Source organism: Berghia stephanieae, chromosome 4 (genome assembly GCF_034508935.2).
Source record: "Berghia stephanieae isolate SIO BIC M18660-M18661 chromosome 4, UCSD_Bste_1.3, whole genome shotgun sequence".
Classification (NCBI taxonomy): Eukaryota; Metazoa; Mollusca; class Gastropoda; order Nudibranchia; family Aeolidiidae; genus Berghia; species Berghia stephanieae.
In genome coordinates, this window is record NC_088363.1 from 12495005 (window position 1) to 12519943 (window position 24939).

Below are 24939 nucleotides of genomic sequence, written 5' to 3' on the forward strand. Positions count from 1 at the left end.
TGAAGAGTAATGTGTTTGTTATTTGTTTCTTTTTATATTTTTGTGGGTATTTTTTGTAGCAAAATACATCTCCATGATAGGAAAGTGTTCCCCAGTTTTTCGAGGCATTGATGATTTGAATTCTAGAATTCAGTGTTTGATGGGTTGTTTTTTTTCGTTTTTGGTTTTTTTGTTGTTGTTGTTTTGATTGATAAATACTTTTTTATTGTTTGATATCATTATTCTTTTCCCAATTCTCTCTTTTGTGTGTGTATGTGGGGAAGGGGGGTTTGGGGTGGGTAGGTGGAAATCAGGAATTTCTTTAAAGTGATAAAAATCATTCATTGTTATTTGTTTTGACTTTACTACAGGTTTCATGTGTAAATTAAGAAACTGATACTATTTATTTTTTTATGTTTTTTTCAACAGAGGGAAAATAACCAGAAGTTGGGATTATGTGAGTCTTTGTTAGAAATTGGTGCCTGGGACAGTGCCAAGGCCATCATAGACAGGCTACCAGAACACTTTGCTGTCTCGTGTCCGTCCATATCAAAAGCCTTGTGTTGTTTGATACACCAGGTCGTTGAGCCCTTGTATGAAAAGTAAGTTTTCATATTTAGTAAGATCTATTACCACACAATGCAATCTTGTAATTCATCAAAATATATTGTGATAATTAAACGAGTTGTTGGACTTTCAGCTATGATTTCTTTTGTCTTGAAAATGGGCCTTTTATTTCATTCAATTTTTAGGGGTGGGTTCTTTTGTTCTTATTTATTTTTTAAATGAGAATCAAAAGTTGGTGGCCAGGAATAACTTAGTCATTTTTATTTTTTATCAGTAAATTTAATGGATAAAATTGAGGCTCATCTACCAAAATTTACTGCAGAGTGTAATAGTACATAACATGACATAATATTAAGTCAGAGTTAGGGCATGTCGTTGATGTGTGCCTGTTTGATGGTGTGTGAAGTACTTTGCAATTGACTGGTGTACTAGTCAAAGTCTAACATCCAATTATTACTGTCTTTTTAACAATGATAAACTCTGCCTCCATGGGGCTCAAGACTCTGAATGAATGAATATGACTGTCCTGTCTCTAAGGACGCTTTCCATGAATGTGTGTGGTACTATGAATAGTATGTTGTTTTGTTGGGTTTTTTTTTTTGGGGGGGGGGGTTCACTACTATAGAGTATCATTTTTATATTTTTTATCTTCTTGCTTATGATGTGTTTGACAGATTCATTGGTTTGCCCCTAGCCGTTGCCAAAAAACGCACCAAGACTCCCCTGATTGTCAACTGTAAGCAGGCAGCAACTTTCAAGCAACTGTACCACTATGTCATGCCCATGGTCTTGTACCTGGGTCCTCATGCTTCTCGGGATCCTGTCATCATGATCAAGATGATACGACTTGGAAAGTCTTATATGAATAAGGTAATGATGCGTGGAAAGTCTTATATGAATAAGGTAATGATGCGTGGAAAGTCTTATATGAATAAGGTAATGATGCGTGGAAAGTCTTATATGAATAAGGTAATGATGCGTGGAAAGTCTTATATGAATAAGGTAATGATGCATGGAAAGTCTTATATGAATACGGTAATGATGCACGGAAAGTCTTATATGAATACGGTAATGATGCGTGGAAAGTCTTATATGAATAAGGTAATGATGCGTGGAAAGTCTTATATGAATAAGGTAATGATGCGTGGAAAGTCTTATATGAATAAGGTAATGATGTGTGGAAAGTCTTATATGAATAAGGTAATGATGCGTGGAAAGTCTTATATGAATAAGGTAATGATACTTGGAAAGTCTTATATGAATAAGGTAATGATGCATGGAAAGTCTTATATGAATACGGTAATGATGCACGGAAAGTCTTATATGAATAAGGTAATGATGGGTGGAAGGTTTATATGAATAAGGTATGTGCGTGGAAAGTCTTATATGAATAAGGTAATGATGTGTGGAAAGTCTTATATAAATAAGATAATGATGCGTGGAAAGTCTTATATGAATAAGGTAATGATGCGTCTAAAGTCTTATATGAATAAGGTAATGATGTGTGGAAAGTCTTATATGAATAAGGTAATGATACGTGGAAAGTCTTATATGAATAAGGTAATGATGCGTGGAAAGTCTTATATGAATAGGTAATGATACTTGGAAAGTCTTATATGAATAAGGTAATGATGCATGGAAAGTCTTATATGAATACGGTAATGATGCACGGAAAGTCTTATATGAATAAGGTAATGATGGGTGGAAGGTAATGATGCGTGGAAAGTCTTATATGAATAAGGTAATGATACGGCTTGGAAAGTCTTATATGAATAAGGTAATGATGCGTGGAAGGTCTTATATGAATAAGTTAATGATGTGTGGAAAGTCTTATATGAATAAGGTAATGATGGTGTTGAGGGATGGGAACAATCCAGGGATGAATTTTTTTTAATTCGATACTAATTTTAAAGTGAATAAAATGAATAAATTCCCGTTATTCATCCCGAGTGAAAATTTGTCATGGATGGGGCACTCGACTTACACACAAATAGACCTGGTTTTTGAATCTACATACATTACATAGTGAGCCCTCTTTTCCCCCATCCTTAAATGGACACAAAGATCTCAATGTTAGACAGGTCGTCAATCCAAAAGACAAGGAATTGTTACTGTTCCGTTTCACTTCATAGAGTACGGGTTGAACTCTGGCACCCTGGGTCTTTAGGCTGAGTTCAGTTTCACTCTTTACCAGATATCTATCTCAGCAATTTCAATGTATGAAATCAGGTCTGTTGTCATACACAGTTAAATAATAGAAGTTGTTATTTGGAAGAATTTCAGTATGGCCATGTAAATATATGTGTGTGATTTTTGTAAAGCACTGCTGAGCACTTTTCCATTGGATAGTTAAGCGCCATATAAATGATTTATTAATATTATTATTATTATTAAGGTTGAGGGGGGAATTGACTTCATTCCCTAGTATATTGCAAATTACCAATTTCCAAACTAAATTGTTGGAAATGACCGGATGTATGAAAAACACTAAAGCACTAAACACCAATCTGAAAACTCATTCATTGTGAAGTATCATCAAAGACTAACACTCTTCCTGAATCAAGTGTGAACACAACAGATTTAGACACTTTCAAGAAACTATCAAATTACTTCAGCCCAAAAACCAACAATGGCTGCCACATTCAACAACTCTCTCCACCCTTGAATACAAATACCCAGAACTGGATGGACTTTGAGTAACATCCAGTTTCAGATGAACCAATATTACATTCTAACCCAATTGTTTACTATTTCATTTTAGCGCTTGAAAGAAGGTGTAGGCCCCGATGATGAGGCAGCTTATTATGGATTTCTCAACATTCTGGAGGAAGTCCTTCTCATCCCATGCCACTTTCTCAGATGAGGGCCTACTACAGTTCTAGTGCGAGAGAGTTAATGGGCAGTATTGATGTTGTGAGGCTCTATCCCTACGAGATTCGGTAAGTGTACAGAGTTAGTATTGGTATAATGGGCACTTGTAATTGATGTAATTGTTGAGGCTCTATCCCTACGAGATTCGTAAGTGTACAGAGTTAGTATTGGTATAATGGGCACTTGTAATTGATGTAATTGTTGAGGCTCTATCCCTACGAGATTCGGTAAGTGTACAGAGTTAGTATTGGTATAATGGGCACTTGTAATTGATGTATTTGTTGAGGCTCTATCCCGACGAGATTCGGTAAGTGTACAGAGTTAGTATTGGTATAATGGGCACTTGTAATTGATGTAATTGTTGAGGCTCTATCCCTACGAGATTCGGTAAGTGTACAGAGTTAGTATTGGTATAATGGGCACTTGTAATTGATGTAATTCCTCTGGACAGGATTATCCTGGTAACCCGTTGTTGATTATGTTATTATTTAAATGTTAATGTTTTGTTTTGTTATTTGTTAGTCAATGCTCTGAATTCAATTATATTTTTTTTAACATCTGCAATCTCTGTTTATTTTTAAAAAATTATTATTATTAAAAAATATGATTTATTGTTTCAATCTGAACGTTGGGTCAAAATTTAGTTAAATATAAAAATGATATTTCAGAGACTGCACTTATTTTGATGCCAAATAATCTTGCCTCAAATTTTGTATCAGAGGAATTTCAATTTTTTACGTTTGGTTCACCTTTACTGGATAATAATTACATGTGAATTTGGCCATGTAACCGTTTTAGTTGTAGACAGATTGGTTTGCCGTTTGATACATTTTCATGTCTTAAAACTTTTAGGTATCGCTTGTATGGGTCGTGGAAGAATGAGTCCTACTCTCATCATCCCTGCCTTATACGCACTAAAGCTGATTGCTTAGACAGAGCCAAGTACATCATGAAGTAAGTGTGTTAGAATACAAAACAGATTACATCCAAAAATTGAATGTTTTCCTTTTTACTGCTAAGAACAGTTTCAAGTTAAAGTCACTTTCTCAACTCACATTTATATTGCTGTAGAGAGATTTATTTCTAAATATTTTATCTCTCCCTATTTCAAATTAACATTATGTTGGGTATAAGATCCCTAGCTCAATCCAGCATTACATTAATCTTTATTCTGTCATTTTAATCAATGTTTACAAAACTTTAAATTTTAAAACTTATCGACTTTTATCAAAGTGACTTTGGGGATTTTCTGAGTTTTGTTTTCAGGCTTCCTTCACAATCACAAATAGTCAAATATTACCGTTTCTACCAGATTCTCCAATCTATTCAATAAAAGACAGGCACTAAATTTTTTGGGTGGGGTGTCCGGTCAGATTTGTAATTTTTGCCTATATGATTCAATGCCCACGCACATCATTTATTTTCTCTGAAATTTCCATGTAGAATAGAAGTGCTATATTGTTTCAATCTAAGAATTTCCTAAATTTCTTTCCTTTTAAAAATCTCACAGACGTTTGACCAAAGAGACAGTAAAACCTTCAGGGAGACAGCTGGGAAAACTCAGTCACAGCAACCCTGGGATTGTCTTTGAATACGTGAGTCCTTGTCCACTCTTTGTCTACTCGTATCTTTGTATACTCATTTAATAATCAAAATTGCTGTGCTAGATAAATCCTGGAGAAAAATATACTTCATTGTACTTTCAGCCTTTTGTTGTATTTTTTGGTTTGTTTGTTTGTTTGTTTGTTTACTGTCTGTCTTTATGTAGTTTCTGATGATGTGTTTGTTTAAAGACAGATCAACTTCAAAAAGCACGGTCTGCATTCTGATGTTGTGATGGTCTTATTTCATGCTTTCAATGTTTGAAGAAAAATATGCAATTTTGATTCCAAATAATGTAATATGTAGTGACTTGTTTCAGATATGGTAACGTATTTTGATAATCATAAGCATGCTATATAACTCTGTAAAGTGCTGATAAGTACCATGAATTGTTATAAATAAATAAACCTTATATTTATCCTTGATGAAATTGGTTTTACAAACAAGAATTACAAGAATGAATAAATAGGCGTTAAAAAATTTATTTTCATAATTTTATAAAGCAATAGTAAATAAGATAAGAATATCAGTAAATCAAGGTGCACCTTAATTATTAATAAATTAACCACTTTTACTTAAACTATTTTTTATATTTTTTATTATTATTTATTTATTTATTTATTTCTACCATTATTCTTATAGGTGTTGTCAAGTTATTCTTTGAAGTTAACCAATTTATTCCACCCTTCTTACAGATTTTATCCCAGATTCAACGCTATGACAATCTGATAGGACCTGTTGTTGATGCTCTCAAGTATTTGACGTCCATTTCCTATGATTTGCTGACTTGTATCCTGTCCCGATATACATTAATTGGTTTTTGATTTAGCTTTTATTATTGTTGGAGTAGGAAAAGTTTGTTTTTTGTTGAGGTTGTTTTTGTTTTTCTTTAAGAGACCTTTTAATTTGAAAAATTAGAATATAATAAGATTTAAAAAAAAAAAAAAAGAGATTGAGAGGGCTTTCTCTCTTTATACTGATAAACGAAAGAATAGATAAATAAATCTCAGCCATTGAAACAGATTTCGTATATCTAATCGGTGGTGTCTGAGGCTCAGCGATACTGTATCAAAATTTAAGTGTTTAAATGATGCTGCACCTAAAGGATACCTAATGGGCAACTTGTACCTTATGAAATGGAAACTTAGTTTCATGTGGCCTGCTAGGAGGATTAATAAAGCTTAGTGCATTGGGTATGATGAATCCATGGACATCTTTATATTAAAGGCTCTTATTTATTTATTTATTTGATTATTATTTAAATTAGATAGTTTCTCAGGGGAACTCTTTGTTTCTTTTGAGTGAACATTATTTTCCAAAAGTTTCTAAATGTTTGTCCTTGACTCAAGTCCAGTCTGCGTGATTGAGGCCATTGCTAACCCAGAGAAGGACAGAATGAAGACGGACAACATGAATATATCACTATGGCTCCAAAGTAAGTTCTCTGCCTTCAGGAGAAATCCAATTTATGAATTCCCATAAGTTGTAAGGTTTGTATTGAATTCATTAATCAAACACCAACACTAATGAGGAATTGAGGTTTTTGTTTATTTGTTTGTTTGTTATTTATTATTTGTTTAAATACATTTTGTTGGGGGGGTTTCATGTTTGTTTTTTTATTTGGTTTGGTTTTTGTTGGGGTTGTTTTATAAAAATATTTTTTGTTGTTTTTTTTTTTTTTGGTTTTGTTTTGTTTTTATTGTCAAATATTCATTTTAATGCATCATAATAAAGTTTTTAAATGTAGTTGGACATCAAATCACATGGGTTTGATTCTCCAAAGTGAGTGAAGGCCAACTTACGTTGTAAATCACAGTTTTGGTTTTCATAACCAATGTTTGTTTTCTATTTTATACAGTAAAGTACTGAATTTATTTTTTTTAAATAATGTTGCATGATAAAATCTCACACATTTAAGGATATATAATCAATGGTGCAATGCAATTGTTTCCACAGGTCTAGCCAGCTTCCTTGGAGCTATCTGCCGTAAATACCAAGTAGAACTCACAGGCATCATGCAGTATGTAGCAAATCAGCTGAAAGCTGGGAAAAGGTAAGTCTTACCACCTCAATTCTTTTACGGATGAACTAAATAGAAGATGGTGAAACAAATCAATCTTGGCTAGACTAGTAAATTATGGGCATATAGCGAGTGCTGTCAATGCTGATGAAATGCAATATTACAATTGGGAGGTGTCTTGGAAAGGATTGGGCTGTTCACTGTAGAGTTGTCCAACCAATTCAGCTGTTTTCATTGTGTTTACAAGTGTGGTAATGTTATTAGGTCATAAGTTTATGATTGTAAACATTCTTACAACGTACAATATTCTTCACAGCATGTTTCAAGGATGTTGTGCTATAATTTTGCAACTGTTGTTTTGAGCTTTTTAGTCATGAAACACAAGATCAAATTTTTCTATATTTTTCTTTCTAAGTTTTAACCGTTAGAACAGTGTTTTTCTTCCTTTGATAAATTTATAAGATCTTATGCTGTTCTGAAAAGCTTGTTTTGCTGCACATAATTATGTGTAGCATGTACTGATTGTATCTGAGTTTGAGTGTAAAATGGGGTGAGAATGACATTTCAGGAAAAATTCATGAAAATAGTTGGTAAGGAGAGAGTTAAGATCCAACTTCAGCATCAGACTCATCTAGACTTGTGCGGCTATGTGGACTTGTATGACACTCGCTTTGTGATTGTAGGGTCCTGGGTTCAAGCCTCGCTCGGCGCAAATTTGAGTCCCTGGAAAAGACACTTTACTCGCATTCTCTCCCTATATTCAGGTGTAAAATGAGTACCTTATTAAACAATTATCGTCCTGTATCAAATTTACCTTTTTTGTCAAAACTTTTGGAGAAGGTAGTTCTTACACAATTAACATCTCATCTTAAGAACAACAGTTTGGAACAACCCTTTCAGTCAGCCTACAAACATCAACACAGTACTGAAACGGCGCTTCTTAAAATCTTTAATGACTTGTTATGTAATGCTGATGCTAACAATATCAATGTATTATGCCTTTTAGATCTTTCAGCTGCCTTTGACACCATTGACCATGACATTTTGTTAAGAAGACTAGAAAATACGTTCGGCATAAAAGGAATTGCCCTTAAATGGTTTACATCATATTTACAGGATCGATGGCAGACTGTCGTGGTGAATGGTGTTCAGTCAGAACAAGTTTTACTAAATTTTGGAGTGCCATAAGGCTCTGTTCTTGGCCCTGTCCTTTTTACTGTATATATGCAGCCCCTTTCTAGTGTGATATCCAGATTCAATCTGAGTTATCATTTTTATGCAGATGATACGCAAATATATGATTCAGCACCCCTTAGTAATTTACAGTTCTTAATACAACGAATTACGAGCTGTTTTAATGAGATTAAATCTTGGATGTACCACAATAAGTTAAAATTAAATGATAGTAAAACTGAGATTTTAATGTGTGGAAGGCCGAGTATCCTTAAACAGGCAAATAAATCACCTATTACTCTCGGAAATAGCCATCGATAAAGATCTTTCCATGACAAGCCACGTGAATAACACCATACAATCTATGTACATAGAAATGAAAAAAATAAGCAAAATTCGTAATTTAATACCGAAGCATATAACAGAACTTTTAATCAATTCCTTGGTTTTATCTAAATTGGACTATTGTAACTCCCTTTGGGCGAATTTAGCTAAAGACAAAATTAGCAAACTTCAGGTTGCTCAAAATAACGCAGCCAGGCTCATTGTACGCAATAACAAAAAATACCCGTCAGCAACTCTTCTTCTCCGTGAGTTACATTGGCTTCCTGTGGAAAAAAGAGTTGCCTATAAGATTTGTACTGTTGTCTACAAATCCCTGAGCACGAACAGTCCCTCCTATATTAAAGACCTTCTAAACATATATGTCCCAATAGAAACTTGAGGTCAAGCAATGACCAATCAATCCTTGTCAAACCAAAGCCATTGCGTAAAATAGGTGAACAGTCTTTTCAATTTTCGGCCCCCATTTTTGGAACTCTCTCCCATCACACGTGAGATGCTCGGATTCGTTGACAACGTTCAAATCTCGCTTAAAGTTTTATCTTTTTACGTCATAATGTTGCAATATTATTTTCATATTTTGTTGTTGTTAAATTGAATTCGTATCACGTTTCCTTCACACTTGTCTCACTGTAATATGTTTTGTTTTATATCACTGTAAAGCGCTTAGAGCCTGTGACAACAGGGTAAAGCGCTATATAAATGCCATTTATTATTATTATTATTATTATTACCTGGTCGTTAACAGTGTCTTTGTCCGGAAAAAATGTAATATCACCTAACAGGCGTCATGATATGTTATACATGTTGCTGTTGGCCAGGGACCGCTTGTAAAGCCCTTTGAGCACATTTAGTGGATATTGTGCTACATAAAAGCTCAATTATTATTTTTTTAGACATGATCCAGATTGGGGTGTTGTATCACAAAAGGTCCTCTCTTTAGATGGAAAACATAATCAGTTTTCTCTCCCTTTTTCTTTTCCCCCAGCACTGATTTGTTGTTGTTGAGAGAGGTGGTCCAGAAGATGGCTGGTATTGAGGTGTCTGAGGAAATCACTGACGACCAGCTGGAGGCCATGGCAGGAGGGGAGCTGGTCAGACAAGAGGTTGGTTTTTCACTTGGGATGAAATCATTTTTGTCGAAATAAGATAAAGTTCTTGTGTAGGAAGTGGCCTTTAGAGCAGGATTTCTGTTTTATTATTTTGTTGTGTTTTTTTTTTTTAGGCCATCGACCAGTCATTGATTTAAAGTTGAATCAACAGCATTTCTATATTTGGATTTACATTTTGATTATTTGTTTTTTTAAATTATTTAAACTTTTGTCTTTAACTGAATCAAAGCGTCTGTGGTAACCAAACAACTCATGTCTACAGTTTACACAGCAGACCTTTCACCATTGTGTCTATATTTTACATACTCAGATCAAATTTTTATAGGGACTCAAATTCATAATAAACCAATTTGGTTAAATTTGATTTAAAATGAAACTGTATTGCGTTTGTTCTAAATAATTTTAAAGAAGTGATATATGAAAAAGAAATATGGATTGAAATCCTTCACATATCTTTATCTTGTCATCAATACAGATTTTTTATTCCTAAAATTCTGAAATTCCATCATCTGTTGCCAGTTTTAGGTATAAGAATGGATTTAGTTTGATTAAAGGGGTGGCACACGTTCAAGAGTTTTGTGTCCCTGTGACTTATAGAAGAAAACTGTTTATCGTGATGATAATCTTCCACGGATTCAAGGAATTCAGGGAGTTTGGAAATTTCTCAGAAATTTTCTGCTGAATTTGTCATGTCAAACATTTTTGTCAAAACCACTAGGTTTCGGTAACAGATATTGTAACCTGCTGTATAAAGTAAAAATCAAAACAAAGCAACACTTTCTGGTCTTTTATTCGAATAATATTGTAGGCCTTTAAATTGTTTTGTGGAAAGGACAATTCATTAAATGTTTATAAACAGTATATGTCTATACTAGTAGTAGTAATATATTACATAATACAAAACTATGTTCCTGTTATTTCTACACTTTGCTTTTGTTTGATCGATATGCCGAGAAATTTTCTTCCTTATTGAATTATCGTCACTAGTTTATAGATTGCCATACCCACAGGAAGGAATAATGATGGTTCGGACTAAAATTTTCTATAACTTTTTTTTCTTTTCTTTTTTTCTTTGTCGTTCAGGGCAGTAATTTTGCCCAGGTCCGCAATACAAGGAAGTCATCGACACGACTGAAGGACACTCTGTTGGAACAAGACCTGGCCCTGTCCTTGTGTCTACTCATGTCGCAGCAAAGGGACAGCACTGTGTTTGCAGAAGACACCAATAAACATCTCAAGCTGGTTGGCAAACTCTATGATCAGGTCAGATTGATACACAAAGATTTTATCGTTATTCTATCTGTTTCTTTTTCTTTGTCATGTCTTGTGTCAAAAATTACCTTTAACCTTCAGACTTAGATTTTCAGCTGCCCAGTGGCAGATCTGTATTACTGCTCTGATCAGTGTAAATTTGAATTTTGTTTGTCAATCATTAACTAACGTTTGTAGTAATGTTTGTTTTTTTTTCTCTCACAGTGCCAGGACACATTGGTCCAATTTGGATCATTTCTGTCGATGCAACTAAGCACAGAGGAATTTGTCAAGCGTCTGCCTCCCATTGATGTTCTGCTCACCACATTCCATATACCTCACTCTGCTGCCTTCTTTCTATCCAGACCGCTCTATGCTCACAATATCAATGTAAGTATTGGTACACTGCGACTGATCAGACACTTTTGTGATGTTTGACAATGGGAAACTGTGATTTATTTTTATTATTTTTATTATTATTATTATTATTATTATTATTATTATTATTATTATTATTATTATTATTATTATTATTATTACTATTTGTAGTAGTAGTAGTGGTGGTGGAAGTTCTAGTAGTAGTGCGGGTGGTTGGATGGGAGCATCACCCTTGAATCATATACCTATGATGTTCGCATGGGTGTACGATCCGATAGTGATGTCGTTTCTTCTTCTCTTTACTAGCCTATCCTGCTTCTTTGGTTTGTGATTGTATTTTTGACAGGGGATATTTTTTTTTTCTGTAAATCTTCTGCCTGTTTGTTCTTGGTTATTTATAATTTAGCTTATGATATCTTTAGGTTATGATTTTGATTTACATTTGTACTATTTTTGTTAGATTGCTTGTTTTTTTGTTTCAGCGGTCTCTCATATAACCTCAATTGTGTTGGAAGAGACCTAAAGCAACAAACAAACAAAATCTAGTAGTAGTAGTGATATCGTTGTTGTTATTATTATTATTATTATTATTATTATTATTATTATTATTATTATTATTATTATTATTATTATTATAGTAGTTGTATCATTATTATTATTATTATTATTATTATTATTATTATTATTATTATTATTATTATTATTATTATATCAGCCAAGTAGGAAATCACATTAAGCTATCATGAAGTCGGGTTAAAATGCTTTATATGTCCATCAAGTCACAAAAAAAATGTTAAGTAAAACATTCAAACTTGCAATTAATATAAATATTTTGCTTTCATTTCTTGTAACTTAAGATCTATACAACTGCAATTTATAAATCTATTCCTTTTCTCAGAGTTTCAATCAAGAATTCAACATATTCTGTCAAATACTGGCGTATCAAAATTAATTTCATGATGATGAGATGCATTAAAATTCATGACTGTTTTTATCTTCTACAGATGAAGTATGATGAAATGAGGAAAGCTGAGAAATCCACTACAAAGGTAGGCATGTCAATAAAAGTTGGGTGGGGTTTTTTTTTGTTTTTTTTTTTGTTTTTGTTTTTGTTTGTTTGTTTGGCCTTTTTAGGAGGGGGGAGTTAAACTGCAGATGGGTGTTTTTTAATTTGTTAGCGAATAGAGTATAAATTGAATAATCAACTTCTATAATTTTCATGTGTTAAAAATGGAATGTGGGAAAAAAAATATGGAGCCAGGAGTTTATCCTGGTTTCTGTCGCATTAAACGGACATTATCAATTGCTTTATATCCTTCGGATTGGACACTACTCTGTCACAAATACATCCTTTCCAGACAGAAGGATCAGGAAAAAACATTCTTAGGACCCAGGACTGATACTGGGAAAATTTTGGATGAGATATGGTAAACGTTTTTGTATGCTTTATGTTGGTTGACAAGTCTGATGTAGATATTTATATACTTGTATTTGTTTTTTTGTTGTTGTTTTTGTTTGACCAGGCCCAACGTTACATGGAGGCCTCCAGAGAGGTGATGAGACCTGTGGTAGACGCCATTCAGCCAGTATTATCCTCTAAAATTTGGGACGATCTCACGTAGGTTTTTTGTTTTTTAATTTTTAAAATTTTTAATTATTTGTTTAATAAAGAAGAATAGAATGAATTGAATAAGAGCAGAAAGATTGTCTTCTGCAGGTGTAGTTAAGACACACAGTTTGTCATTATCAATTGAGTGCAGTCTTTGAATAATGACCATGAGAAACTCTTTGTTTTACCCCTGAATGGAACTTCTGGATAAATCTCAACTGCATTCCCTGCCTGCCTTTGTGATTAGAAAAAAATTAAACAATTTTAGAATACTTTTGTAAATTTGAAATTTCCTTTTATGAGCAGAGAGTATTTATGGAATTCATTTTCCCCATCTTGTTTCTTTCAGGCCTCAATTCTACATTACCTTCTGGTCACTGTCCATGTACGACTTACACGTCCCCAAAGGTGCTTATGAGAAACAGATTCAGGTTCAGAATGATCAGATAAAAGCCATTGAAGACAACAGGGATATGGTGAGCTCGAGTTTTTTCTTTGATTTTATCATGTGTTTTATCATTGTGTGTGTTTATCTTTACCCATATTATAATTGTTATCAGCAGTAACCTCATTGTCATATCGTCACCAAGTATTTGAAATTTATTCAGGATATTTGTGTTCCGTTTTATAAAGAAAAACTTACTGAAATCAGATATTTCTTTATATAAAATTTCTCATAAAAGGTGGACTTGCTTGCATCTATCCCCCTATATCTGTTTTCCGAGTTGCTTTCTATCTTGGTCTTGAAATGAGATTACTTGGTTTGTCCTGGCCCTTAAATCCTTGGCTGAGATGGAAACAGTCAAATGTCTAGTGTTAGTTTCAGGAGTTGATAATTTTTTTTCCTTTTTAATCATCTCTCTGTAAAGTACTGTAATGTTTTTGTTTGTTTTGAATATCATGTTTTGTAAACACTTGAGTATATTCCTCTTGGTGGGATCCAGCGCTTGTGTCTGGATGAGACTTTTAGGTGATCTGAAACGAAGTACATTGATAATGTGTTCTTGGAAGCTTCAACTGTTCCCTATTTGGAACTGTTCCTCTTTGTCTCATTTATTCTCATGTGCTTTAAATAAATCTAGACTTTTTTTTACTATCCCATTTTCTGTCTTTTTACTGGCACTGAAATTACATAAATGTGTTACAAGCGCCGCACAATCCACACTTTGTTTTTTCTTCTTTTGCTATTCATCAGCCATCAGCTAAGAAAAAGAAAGAACAAGAGAGATGCAAAACGTTGATAGAAAAGTTAAAGGACGAGGAGAAGAGACAGACGGAGCATGTGGATAGAGTGATGGAAAGACTGAAGAAAGAAAAAGAAACCTGGTTTCCCACTGGTAAATGTTTTTGGACTTTTTTCATTTCATAGAATAACTGATGTCATTTTGTTTGATTCATGGGTTGTATCTCGGAGGGGGGAGGAATGGATCGTATTTTTAAAATTTGTAACTGATTTTTAAAAATTAATTTTAAATTCTGGCTTAAAATATCCTACTAATCTTTCAACAGCAAGAATGAATTTCTTTCATCATTATTTTTTTTTTTCTGGTTATAACGACAGATTGAAAAGTTTTCAATAAGAGAGCAGTTACAATACAATGACCTAATTGAAGCCCAAGTTACACTGATTTTGGCGGGTGGTTGGATGGGAGCATCACCCTTGAATCATATACCTATGATGTTTGCATGGGTGTACGATCCGATAGTGATGTCGTTTCTTCTTCTCGTTACTAGCCTATCCTGCTTCTTTGGTTTGTGATTGTATTTTTGACAGGGGATATTTTTTTTTCCTGTAAATCTTCTGCCTGTTTGTTCTTAGTTATTTATAATTTAGCTTATGATATCTTTAGGTTATGATTTTGATTTACATTTGTACTATTTTTGTTAGATTGCTTGTTTTTTTGTTTCAGCGGTCTCTCATATAACCTCATTTGTGTTGGAAGAGACCTAAAGCAATAAACACTGATTTTGCTTCTCTCTATAGACCTTCCTCTCTTCTACTCTTCTACTGAAGAAGTTTCAATCTGACCATGCAGGGGGGGTTGGAGCAAAATTTGATATTTTACTTCAAATAGAGATTTTAAAAATAAAAAAAAACACTCTTGAACATTTTGAAATGACATTTCATTTCAAAGATTTTTTTTAGATTGTAAATGAAAAGCTTTTTACTTTTCATGAAATATTGATTTTTTACCAAAATTAATCAGATGTCTACGAGCTCTACATGGTAAATGTTGATGTTGGCTTAGGCCCTCTTGTAAAGGGCTTTGAGCACTTTTAGTGGGTATTGCGCTATATAAATGCTCAAGTATTTTTTGCTTGTGGCTATTGGTGGGAATGCTAGATCTAATGTCAATCTAGAGTAAGATTGAACGTTTCTTTAAAATTTTTCATGGAATTTGTAGTCATTTTGTTATCCTCAATCCAAAATTTCTTTACCCAGGCATCCATATTTGTTATGCTTGTGGCTGATGGTGAGAATGGTAGATATAATGTTGCCTTTAAATCTTTAACTGAATTTTTAGAGTGATTTTCAATCCATTATTTTTTTTTCCCAGGCACGTTGAAGTCTGAGATGACGACCAACCTTCTCCAGTATTGCTTGTTCCCGCGGTGTTGCTTCACAGCCAGCGATGCTATCTACAGTGGACATTTCATACAAGTCCTCCATGACCTGAAGACCCAGAACTTCTCTACCCTCATTACATATGACAGGGTAAGGAATAGTTTGGTTATATGGAATAGTATTATTATTCTCTACCTCTTGTTTTTCCTTTCTGAGGGTCCCACCTGGTCCCTAGCTAAGTTGGTAGAGCACTTGCTTCATAAGCAAAGGGGCTGAGGTTAAAGATTTTTTTCTGACCCCCATGTCCACCCAGCAGTGATTTGTAGCTGGGTCTGTTAGATCTGGTAGAAAGTATTTTCCAATACATCCTATCCAAAGGATAGCAAGCAATAACTATTGACCATTTCATGTTATAGAAACTAGAGTAAACTTCTGCTCCATGGTCATGATAGCTCTGAAGGACCACTTTTTTTTTACACCCTATTTCCCAACAGGAGAGATGAGAATGAGTCAAAACGCAAGTTTTTTTTTAAGTAAAAGAAAATCTTTTTATTTTTCATGAAATTAGAAATTTTTTTACCAAAATTATTCAGATGTCTCGTTCTACATGTTTCATGTTGGTGTTGGCTTAGGATCTCTTGTAAAGGGCTTTGAGCACTTTTAGTGGATATTGCTCTATCATGTAGCCAATGTAATTGTGCTGGTGACAAATTCTGCAGTGTGTTGTGAGTACTCGATAATCTCATTTGGAGATGCAATGTCATCCTACAGACCATCGTCAATTTTGAGCGTTCTAGCCCAAATGGTTTTTCTGCATCTGGCTCTATTTCATTTGTTTTATATTAGGCTATCTTGCACATCCTTGGAAACCATTCGAAATGCAATATTATTATTGTTGTTATTATTACTATTTTTATTATTATTATTATTATTATTATCATCATCATCGTCTCATCATCACCATCATTATTTTTTTTTTTTTACATTGTTGTAAGGCTCAGATTAGAAAAAAAAAGATTGAGTTTTTATATGGCGCAATATCCGCTAAACGTGCTCAAAGCACTTTTTCAAAAAAGAAATTGCATTTTTATCATTTTCAGGTTTTATTTATTTTGGAAAAAAAAAAATTTGTTTGTTTTTTTTTTTTGTTTTTTCTCGTATGTAGGTATTCAATGATGTGACCTACACTGTAACCAGCTGTACTGAGAATGAGGCTCATCGTTATGGTCGATTTCTACGCAGTGCCTTGGAGACGGTCATGAGATGGCACAGCAGCAAATCCATCTATGATAAAGTAATTCTACGTCTGTTATCTTTTATTGGAGTCTTTATCAATTATGAACTCATCTCTTTCCTGTCACAATGTTAATACATTACATTTCCTTCCAATTGTATGGAAATCTATTTTGTCTTTACTTTTCCTTCTTCTTCTTTTTCTTTTTCTTCTTCTTCTTCTTCTTCTTCTTCTTCTTCTTCTTCTTCTTCTTCTTCTTCTTCTTCTTCTTCTTCTTCTTCTTCTTCTTCTTCTTCTTCTTCTTCTACTTCTGTATATATAAGCTCACTGACTAAATCAGCTGATTATTACTCTTTATGGTGCTTATCCAAAAGGAAAATAAATATCATAGTTTGTAGTGAGTGCATCTAAAAAGCAAACTGGTAGAATGAACATATATCGTGAAAAATGAGGTTAGACTCTCGTTTGCTTGTTTTTTTACTTATACACAGGCAAATCATTGAAATTTTTATTCCTTTATTTTGTTCAAGGAGTGCTTCGACTACCCAGGATTCCTGACTGTATTCCGTAAAGCCACTGACCTCAACAACACCATGGACAAACTGGACTACGAGAACTATCGACATGTTTGTCACAAATGGCATTTCAGGTTGACCAAGGTGAGCAATCCGTTTTATGCCACAAACTTATCATAAGTTAATTTAGCTTTTAGTCACATGATTCCCTTTTCTATGATGCCATGACGACTTTACAAACAATCCCTGTCCTGTGATAAAGTTAAACGCCTTTACAGACTTGGCACACATACAACTTGTAATCTTTGTATATGTACAGATTTGCCCAAATGCAGATGTTTTCCCTCCAAATTTGGACTTTTCAAGTAAAGTATTAGAACAGAATTGGTGAAATAGTCAAATAAATTGGTTTGTTTTTTGTTTTTTTCTCCAAACTCAAGCAACACTATTTTCATGCCAAAACATTTTAAAATAATTATTTATTTGGATGGATTCATTTGGATCTTGTTTCCTTCCAATTCAAGTTTTTATATTTAAAAATAAACCTTTTTTACGTCAGTTGCTTGTGCCAAAATCTTTTATATTTTTATGAAATTATTATTTTCAAAGAGAGACATATGCCAAAACTTAGCTTCTGTGCAAAGCACAGAATTGTGTGGAATTGTTATATTAAAAGTTAAAAGTCAGAGTGCTCTTGTTTTCAAGTTAAAAATCTGATTTTGTTGTCTGGATTTGAAAAGCAATGTTCAGGAGGAGATTGAATGAGTTTAACACCTTTTTTTGCCTTTTGATTCACTTAAATAAGAATAGTGTCTGTAGAAACTAAAAGACCAGTGAAATTGCCTTTTAAATACAGATCTGAAAATGTGTGTATGAAATAGTGCCAGACAAAGCAAGAGAGAAAAATACGAGAAAAAAATAATCCCAAAAAATCAGTTTTTCCTCGACTGGGGATTGAACTTCAGACCTCCTGATTGCAGGTCAGACGTGCTACCATTACACCACAGAGATATTAATCTTACACTAGTGCCTGCTCCCTAATTTCTCTTTTAAAAATACATAAATTCTGATGGCAGAGTCTTTCTTGTATTGTGTGACAATAATCAGTAATACATCAATCAAACTCGTTTTTTTATTCCAGTCCATCATTACGTGCATCGAGTCCAAGAATTACAGCCAGATTCGTAACGCTTTGATTGTCCTTACTAAGGTAAGAGTTTTGTATCAATGTGAGCAGTCAGTTAGCTCTTGGGTCGATGGGTCTGTTACATGGGGCAGAAAGAATTTTGGGATAAACTAGGATCCTACCCCAATGGTAGAAAACAATTGTTTTCTGACTCTGCTACAACAAAAAAACTTGGATAAACTCTGGCCCTGAAGAACTAATGCTTATGTCATCATTTCCCAATTTTACTCATGAAAGCAAGCTACTGATTAGGTCTTTTTCCCCCTATACATCTGTTGTCCCGTAGTATGGGACCTTCTGTCCTTGTGCTGGAGTGGAACATTTCGATTTGCCCAGCCAGACCTACTAGTGTTCTCAGAAAGGCTGTTGCTTGGATTTTAGTGTGTGTATTTTTTTGGTGAGAGATGTTGTTTTGTCCCATGAATCATTTCTCTGAGAGTCAGCTTGGTGGACGTCTAGTGTTGTCATCTGTGTGGGACTTTAGGTCACCAAATCCTGGGCACAGGGGAAGATTTTAGGTCGTACCTATTGTTGTGATCTGTTTCTTATAGCCTTAGTTTGTTTTTGTTGGTAAGTGTGGCTGGCCCAAGATACAGAATTAGAAAAATCTATCTGTGTATCATAATATCTATTAAAAAAAAAAAAAGTGTTGCAAACTAAAGCTAATATTTTAGAAGTGAATAAACCTCTTAATCACAGATAAAATGAAGGTGGAGACATGATCTTATAGCCCAAACCTTTTATATACAAATTGATTTTTCTTTAAATTTGCAAAGTGTATTTTTAAAAATTCTGATTTGTTTTTAAAACTTCCCTTAGCTTTGTCGTCTTGCATAAAGGAGCAATCAAACAAATTTGTTTTGATTTCCATCGATGCTAAACTCGCAAAATGAAGGGATATAAATCATCCTTTATTTTTTCTACTTTATTTCTCTCTGATCCACCATTCCACTTATTCACATATTTCTGTCGTCTTTAAACCAATTTTCACCTTTAATCAAACGACTTTTTTTTAAAAAGGAAGAGTATTTTGTCAATGAAAAAGGTATAAACATTTTCCTTCTACCAGATTTTACCTCATTTCCCCCGAATGACCCAAATTGGAATGGCCATTGAGAGACGAGTGGACAAGCTGAGCAAGGTGGAAAAAGAGAAAAGGCCTGATATCTATGCACTGGCCATTGGGTGAGGATTGTATGGGGGTTTTGTTGGTTTTTTTTTTTTGGAAAATGCTCCAAACACATTTTTTTGGTTAAAATTCTGAGTACTTTATACTTGTGGGTTTTTGTTTTTTTTTCAATAGGGAACAAAAGTGTATTGTCAAAAAACTGGTTCCAATCACATTGGAAGTGTAAAACCAGTCTTCGGGGGGACTGGATACATACCTTGTGTCATTACTCTTCTTGTTTCAGAGTTATACATGCTCAAAGCGCTCTACGCTTTTGGGGTCCTTCAGTGATGGGTTTATGCTGTTTAGCAGAGATGTGTGACAGAGAGAGTGTAATAGGTGACTTGTTGCTTTATGAACAAAAGGTTACTTTATTTGATTTAATCAAATCAGGTTTTGACAGAAGCAAACAAAGGTTAATGAATACATATTTATTATGTTCAATGAATACATTTTATGTTCCTTTATTCCTGATATAATTCCAGATACTCTGGTCAGCTGAAGAGTAAAAAGACAAGCTGGGTCCAGGAGACAGAGTTCCATATCAAAGAGGTTTGGATACAATATGATATGCTTTTTTTTCCATCCTCCTCTCCTCCTCCTTTGTCTTCATTTTCTTTTCCTTTTATCAGAGTCAGCAAATCTTAATGAAATAGAAGAAAATGGTTTTCAATTGGAAGTAGCAAGAAACACGGGTAGGGCCAAAGCAGAAAGTCTCCAGCGGTGAAACCCCTCTTGAACAAGTCATTCTGTCAGTAACTTCTGATACTCTAAAGGGGCTGGAAATACCTAGGTCATGATTCCTGGATGCCTTTCTAACTCTTTTTTTATCTAAGTGCTGGATCGAGAGATTAAACCAGGATTAGAATTTGAATTTATTTCTTGTTTTGTTGGTTGTTTGTTTATTTTTTGGGGATTTTTTTTCTTTTGTTTTGTCTTTTGTTTGTTTGTTTTGTTTTGTTGGTTGTTTTTTTGTTTGGGGGGGGGGGGGGGGGGGGGTTGTATGATGTGTGTTTTCTTATTCACTGCACAATTGGCATATGTGAAATAAGTTATTTCTGTTTTGCTTTTTTCATATGAAAAGCTCTTTCTACAGTTTTTTTCCACTTTCTCAAATGTATTTTTCCCCTTTCAGCCCAAGAAGGTGGTGTCCAGCCAATCCCAGCAGTCACAGTCAGAGGGAGGCAAGAAAGGAGATGGCGATGGTAAGGATTGTTTGAAAAAGATTTGAGATATGATATTCTTTCATTATTTTTTTTCAATTATATGATACATTAGATCACCAAATAAGCATTATTATTATTATTATTATTATTATTATTATTATTATTATTATTATTATTATTATTATTATTTATTATCATCATCATCATTATTATTATTTAAAAAGATAGTTTATTTCTTTATATAAGTTCCAAGGATAGCAGCTCATTCAATTTTTTTCCTGGAATATACTCTCAAACCACCTAGTAAAAAGTCACTTATATTACATTTTATTACAAAATCTGAGGTTTTGGTGGAGACAGACTTTCCAAGTTTACGGTTACCAAAATATTTTTGGATTAGAATGCATTATCTGCCATATTGTGATTAGTTCTATCAAGACATTTTAAGGGAAATGTTACGGAACACTTTACCAATGATTCTTTCTGGAGGGTTGAAAGACGAATTTGTTTTTTTTAATTTCTTGATTAAAAAAAAATTTCATTAACCGGATATTGCCACATTTTGTTGTTTTTTTTTATTTATAAATCAAGAATGATGATATAATTTTTTATTCAGTATATGTTATTCTATTTTCTTTTTTTCTATTTTTTTTCTTCTTTTTTTTTTTTTGCGCTTTACTGCTGTTACTTTTTATTTAATTGCTAACTGACTCTTATCCCGTTAAAGTGGCTCACATAGTCTTTTGCTCATCACATCCTAGGCAAAAATGTGAAACAGGAATTTTCTGGCAAAGAAGACAAGAAAGGTCATGGAGACAGCGACAAGAAAGAGAGAAAGGAGAAAAGTGGGGACAAGAAAGAGGCCAAAGAGAAGAAGGAGGCAAAGCATAAATCAAACTCCAATGAAACACTCAACGGTGTCAGGTGACTTGTCTTTTCATTTATTGGGGGGGGGGGGGGGGGGGGGGTTGTAATATTTATTTTCTAAAGCTCTTTGTGTTGACTTATCATAATATTAACAATTTGATGAAAAATGATATTGATAATTTCTATTTTAGTGTGCCATTGCATATCCTGACAATCAGAAGGTATGGTTGAAGAATATGTCAATATCTTTAAAGTTTGTCTTGTTATTTGCTTTCATAAAATAGTGACTTATTTTTACCGGGTTTTTATATCAATCTGTGTTGAAATCATTGTCTTATCAGTATATCTGTATACTGGAGACTTCGCCAACTTTCTCACTGAATTTGTGAAATAGATTTTTTTTGTGTGGAAATTTCTCCAATGGGTTACTAATTTGAGTGGTTATCAAGTAATTAGAGAAATATCACAATAATTATTCAAATTGTTAAATTCCTTATTCTTTTGGAACTTATTTTATTATTATGTTGTATTCTTTTGTCTTATTGTGCGGCTATGTGGTTCTAGTGGTATGACACTCACTTTCAGATCGGCGCAAAGTTGAGTCCTTGGAAAAGGCTCTTTACTCACATTCTCTCACCGTACTCAGGTGTAAAATGAGTACCTGGCCTTTAACATCGTTGTCTCCGTCCTAAGAAAATTGTAATATCGCCTAACAGGTGTCATGTCTCGTTCTACATGTTATGTGTTGCTGTTGGACAGGGACCCTTTGTAAAGCGCTTTGCGCACATTTAGTGGATATTGCGCTATATAAAACCTCAATTTATTTTATTTAATTTGTTTATTTGTCTTAATGTAATGAAATGATTCCTATTTGACAGCATCAAAAGAGAACACCAGCCCGTTGACAGAGATGCTGGAGGTGACTACGCCGCTGACGATGATGGGCCAAGACCTCTGAAGATTCCCAAAGAGGAAAAGCCCAAGAAGAGCGACAAGAAGGACAAGGATGCGGGTGGCGGTGGGGGCAGTGGCAAGACTCCCAAGGAGAAGAAGGAAAAGAAGGAGAGGGTGGATGCCGCGGGTAAGGACGATGACAGGTACCGTGCTAAAGACTATGAGAGGGAGGAGCGTGGAGGCAGCGGTGGCCAGATTTCTACATCGTCTTCATCCTCGAACAGACGAAGTGCTGAACTCTCTCCCAGGCAGCTTGACGATAGAGGTGAGAATTTGGGCTTGTTAGTTTTTTTTTTCTTTTGTAACTGTTTTGTAATTTTTTAAATGTTTAAACATTGACCTATGTAGTATGAGACATCTGTAAATTGTGCTCAATCCATTTGGCATGCTCTGCAAAATAATTTTTTTTTTTTTTAACTAAATAAAGAAGGTATCAATATTAATTAGATGTGATCTGAAATAGTTCTGTTTTAAGATTTGTCCATCAAATTCGAATAGAAGTCAAAGTTGGAATTTATAACATTAATTTACTTAGTAGATGATATGATGATAACTAATATGCTCTTATTTTTACAATTATTTTACTAATATTTCAATTTCAAAATTAATTTTTGATCTCACAGTTTATTAATGAAAATGATGCCTAAAAGGAATTTATTTTCACTTTTTGCTTTAAAAAAATTTAGAACAACATTTATAATCTCTGCAGATGTAAAGATTTTTTTCCCCTTATTTTTCAATTTTCAATAGAAATGTTAGAAATATAAATTTTTTATACCTTATACCTTAAATGAATGTTGTCTATTTGATTGTGTTGACAGAATCCAAAAGAAAACGTTTGGAAGCTGCAGCCATGTCTCAGGTTAGTATAGAGGTATTGCAGTGATGGTGGTGCCGTTTGATTTGTGTCTGTCGGGGATGGATGGCAACGCCTGTGGATGGGAAGGGACTTCACAAGGACTAGTTGACCTCGTCCAACACGCCAATAGCAGATGGTGTTTGACAAGTCGGGGATTGATCCAAATGGATTTACGTTTATTAATAGGCATGAAAGCTGGATTACTACAAAAGAAGAAAGGAAGTGGATTTGCGTTTCTTTAGAGGCATGGAAGCTGGATTATTATGAAGGAAGAAAAGGATTGCATCGTCGCGTTTTGTATTGGGAACAAATTAATATTTGATGAGTTTATTCCAGATTGGGATCAACGACTTTGAATGATAAAAGTCATGAGCTGGCCATCAATCATAACAAGCATGAGTCGTGGTACAGAGGATGCCGTAGAAGATGCCAGTTTGTAGAATAATCATGCCATGCCTGACAGTTTGTAGAATATCTGCCATTCCTGACAGTTTGAACAAGTCCAGAGAATTTGAAAGACAAAAGTTTGTCGATTAAAATCTACATATAGATTGTTTTGAGATCTGATATGAGCCAGTCGTCATAACATACATGAGTCTTATCACGGCACAGAGGAAAAGAGACCAGCTTGTTGAACTATTGTACCGTGTCGGGTAGTTTTAACAACTGAGAGAAATTTGATCACTGAGAGTTTTGAGATCTCTATCATAAAATGACTGGAATTCCAGAGTTAATTGAACTTTGAATAAAGAGATGAAAGATTCAACAAAATATCTCATTGTTGGAAAGGAAGAGAACTCCTGATAAAAATATTGCTATGGAAAAAATGATGGAATTTGAATGCAAATTTTCCAGGAGGATTCAATGCTAAAAATAATATCATTTTCCAAAATATCTTCATATGGCTAAAATGACCTCTCGTACGATGAAAATTGCCACAATTTCAATACCATTTGCTTGAAGCAAAAATTAATGTCCAGAAAATCGTCCCTGAATTTTTTCAAGAAAGCAGCGTTGAGCAAATTGCAAAAAATCACAACTGTGTTTCCTTTGTCTACGTGTGTTGGTCACTTGAGCATCAAGTTTTGAAATCGCATGAAGTATTTTCCAGAAATTGCTTTGAGGTGAGAGAGCCACAGTTGTTGGAAAATGAAACCTTGCTTGGGCCATACGAATACAAAGATTGAAAGTTACTGATATTGAGTGAAAGTCATTCATCACAAAAAGCAAAATTCATGATTTTTGATTGGTCATGCCATCCAATGTTTTTTGTTGCATCTAGTTAAGTAAGAGAATCCAGAATTTGAGGAGAGAAAAGGGGCATGGGTTAATTTACCCATGAGATTTGGAAACATCCGAGTGGCATAAATGTCCAAAGAGATCACCATCAATGAAGATTGTGCTTGAGGCAGTATGATTATCAGCCCAAGAATGTCAGCTATTTTATTGTCCGACGCACAGAGGACCAGGAAAATGTAACATTTCATTCCAGCCATGAAGTGTCTAATTGCATGCATTTG

General features: G+C 34.1%; 1 protein-coding gene across 1 annotated transcript in view; it reads left to right on the forward strand.

The window, feature by feature from the left end:
* Positions 1–24939, forward strand: part of LOC144970046 (THO complex subunit 2-like) — a 47439-nt gene that overhangs the window by 11518 nt on the left and 10982 nt on the right. Inside the window, 26 exon segments of the mRNA XM_078909241.1 lie at positions 409–581; positions 1221–1416; positions 3308–3456; positions 3624–3644; positions 4270–4371; positions 4928–5012; positions 5715–5808; positions 6374–6454; positions 6976–7072; positions 9543–9660; positions 10750–10929; positions 11143–11307; positions 12300–12344; positions 12819–12913; positions 13254–13380; positions 14100–14241; positions 15463–15620; positions 16636–16764; positions 17235–17363; positions 18361–18429; positions 19475–19590; positions 20059–20125; positions 20709–20778; positions 21501–21663; positions 22485–22825; positions 23382–23422. Of these exon segments, the coding sequence (XP_078765367.1) occupies positions 409–581; positions 1221–1416; positions 3308–3456; positions 3624–3644; positions 4270–4371; positions 4928–5012; positions 5715–5808; positions 6374–6454; positions 6976–7072; positions 9543–9660; positions 10750–10929; positions 11143–11307; positions 12300–12344; positions 12819–12913; positions 13254–13380; positions 14100–14241; positions 15463–15620; positions 16636–16764; positions 17235–17363; positions 18361–18429; positions 19475–19590; positions 20059–20125; positions 20709–20778; positions 21501–21663; positions 22485–22825; positions 23382–23422 (3153 nt within the window).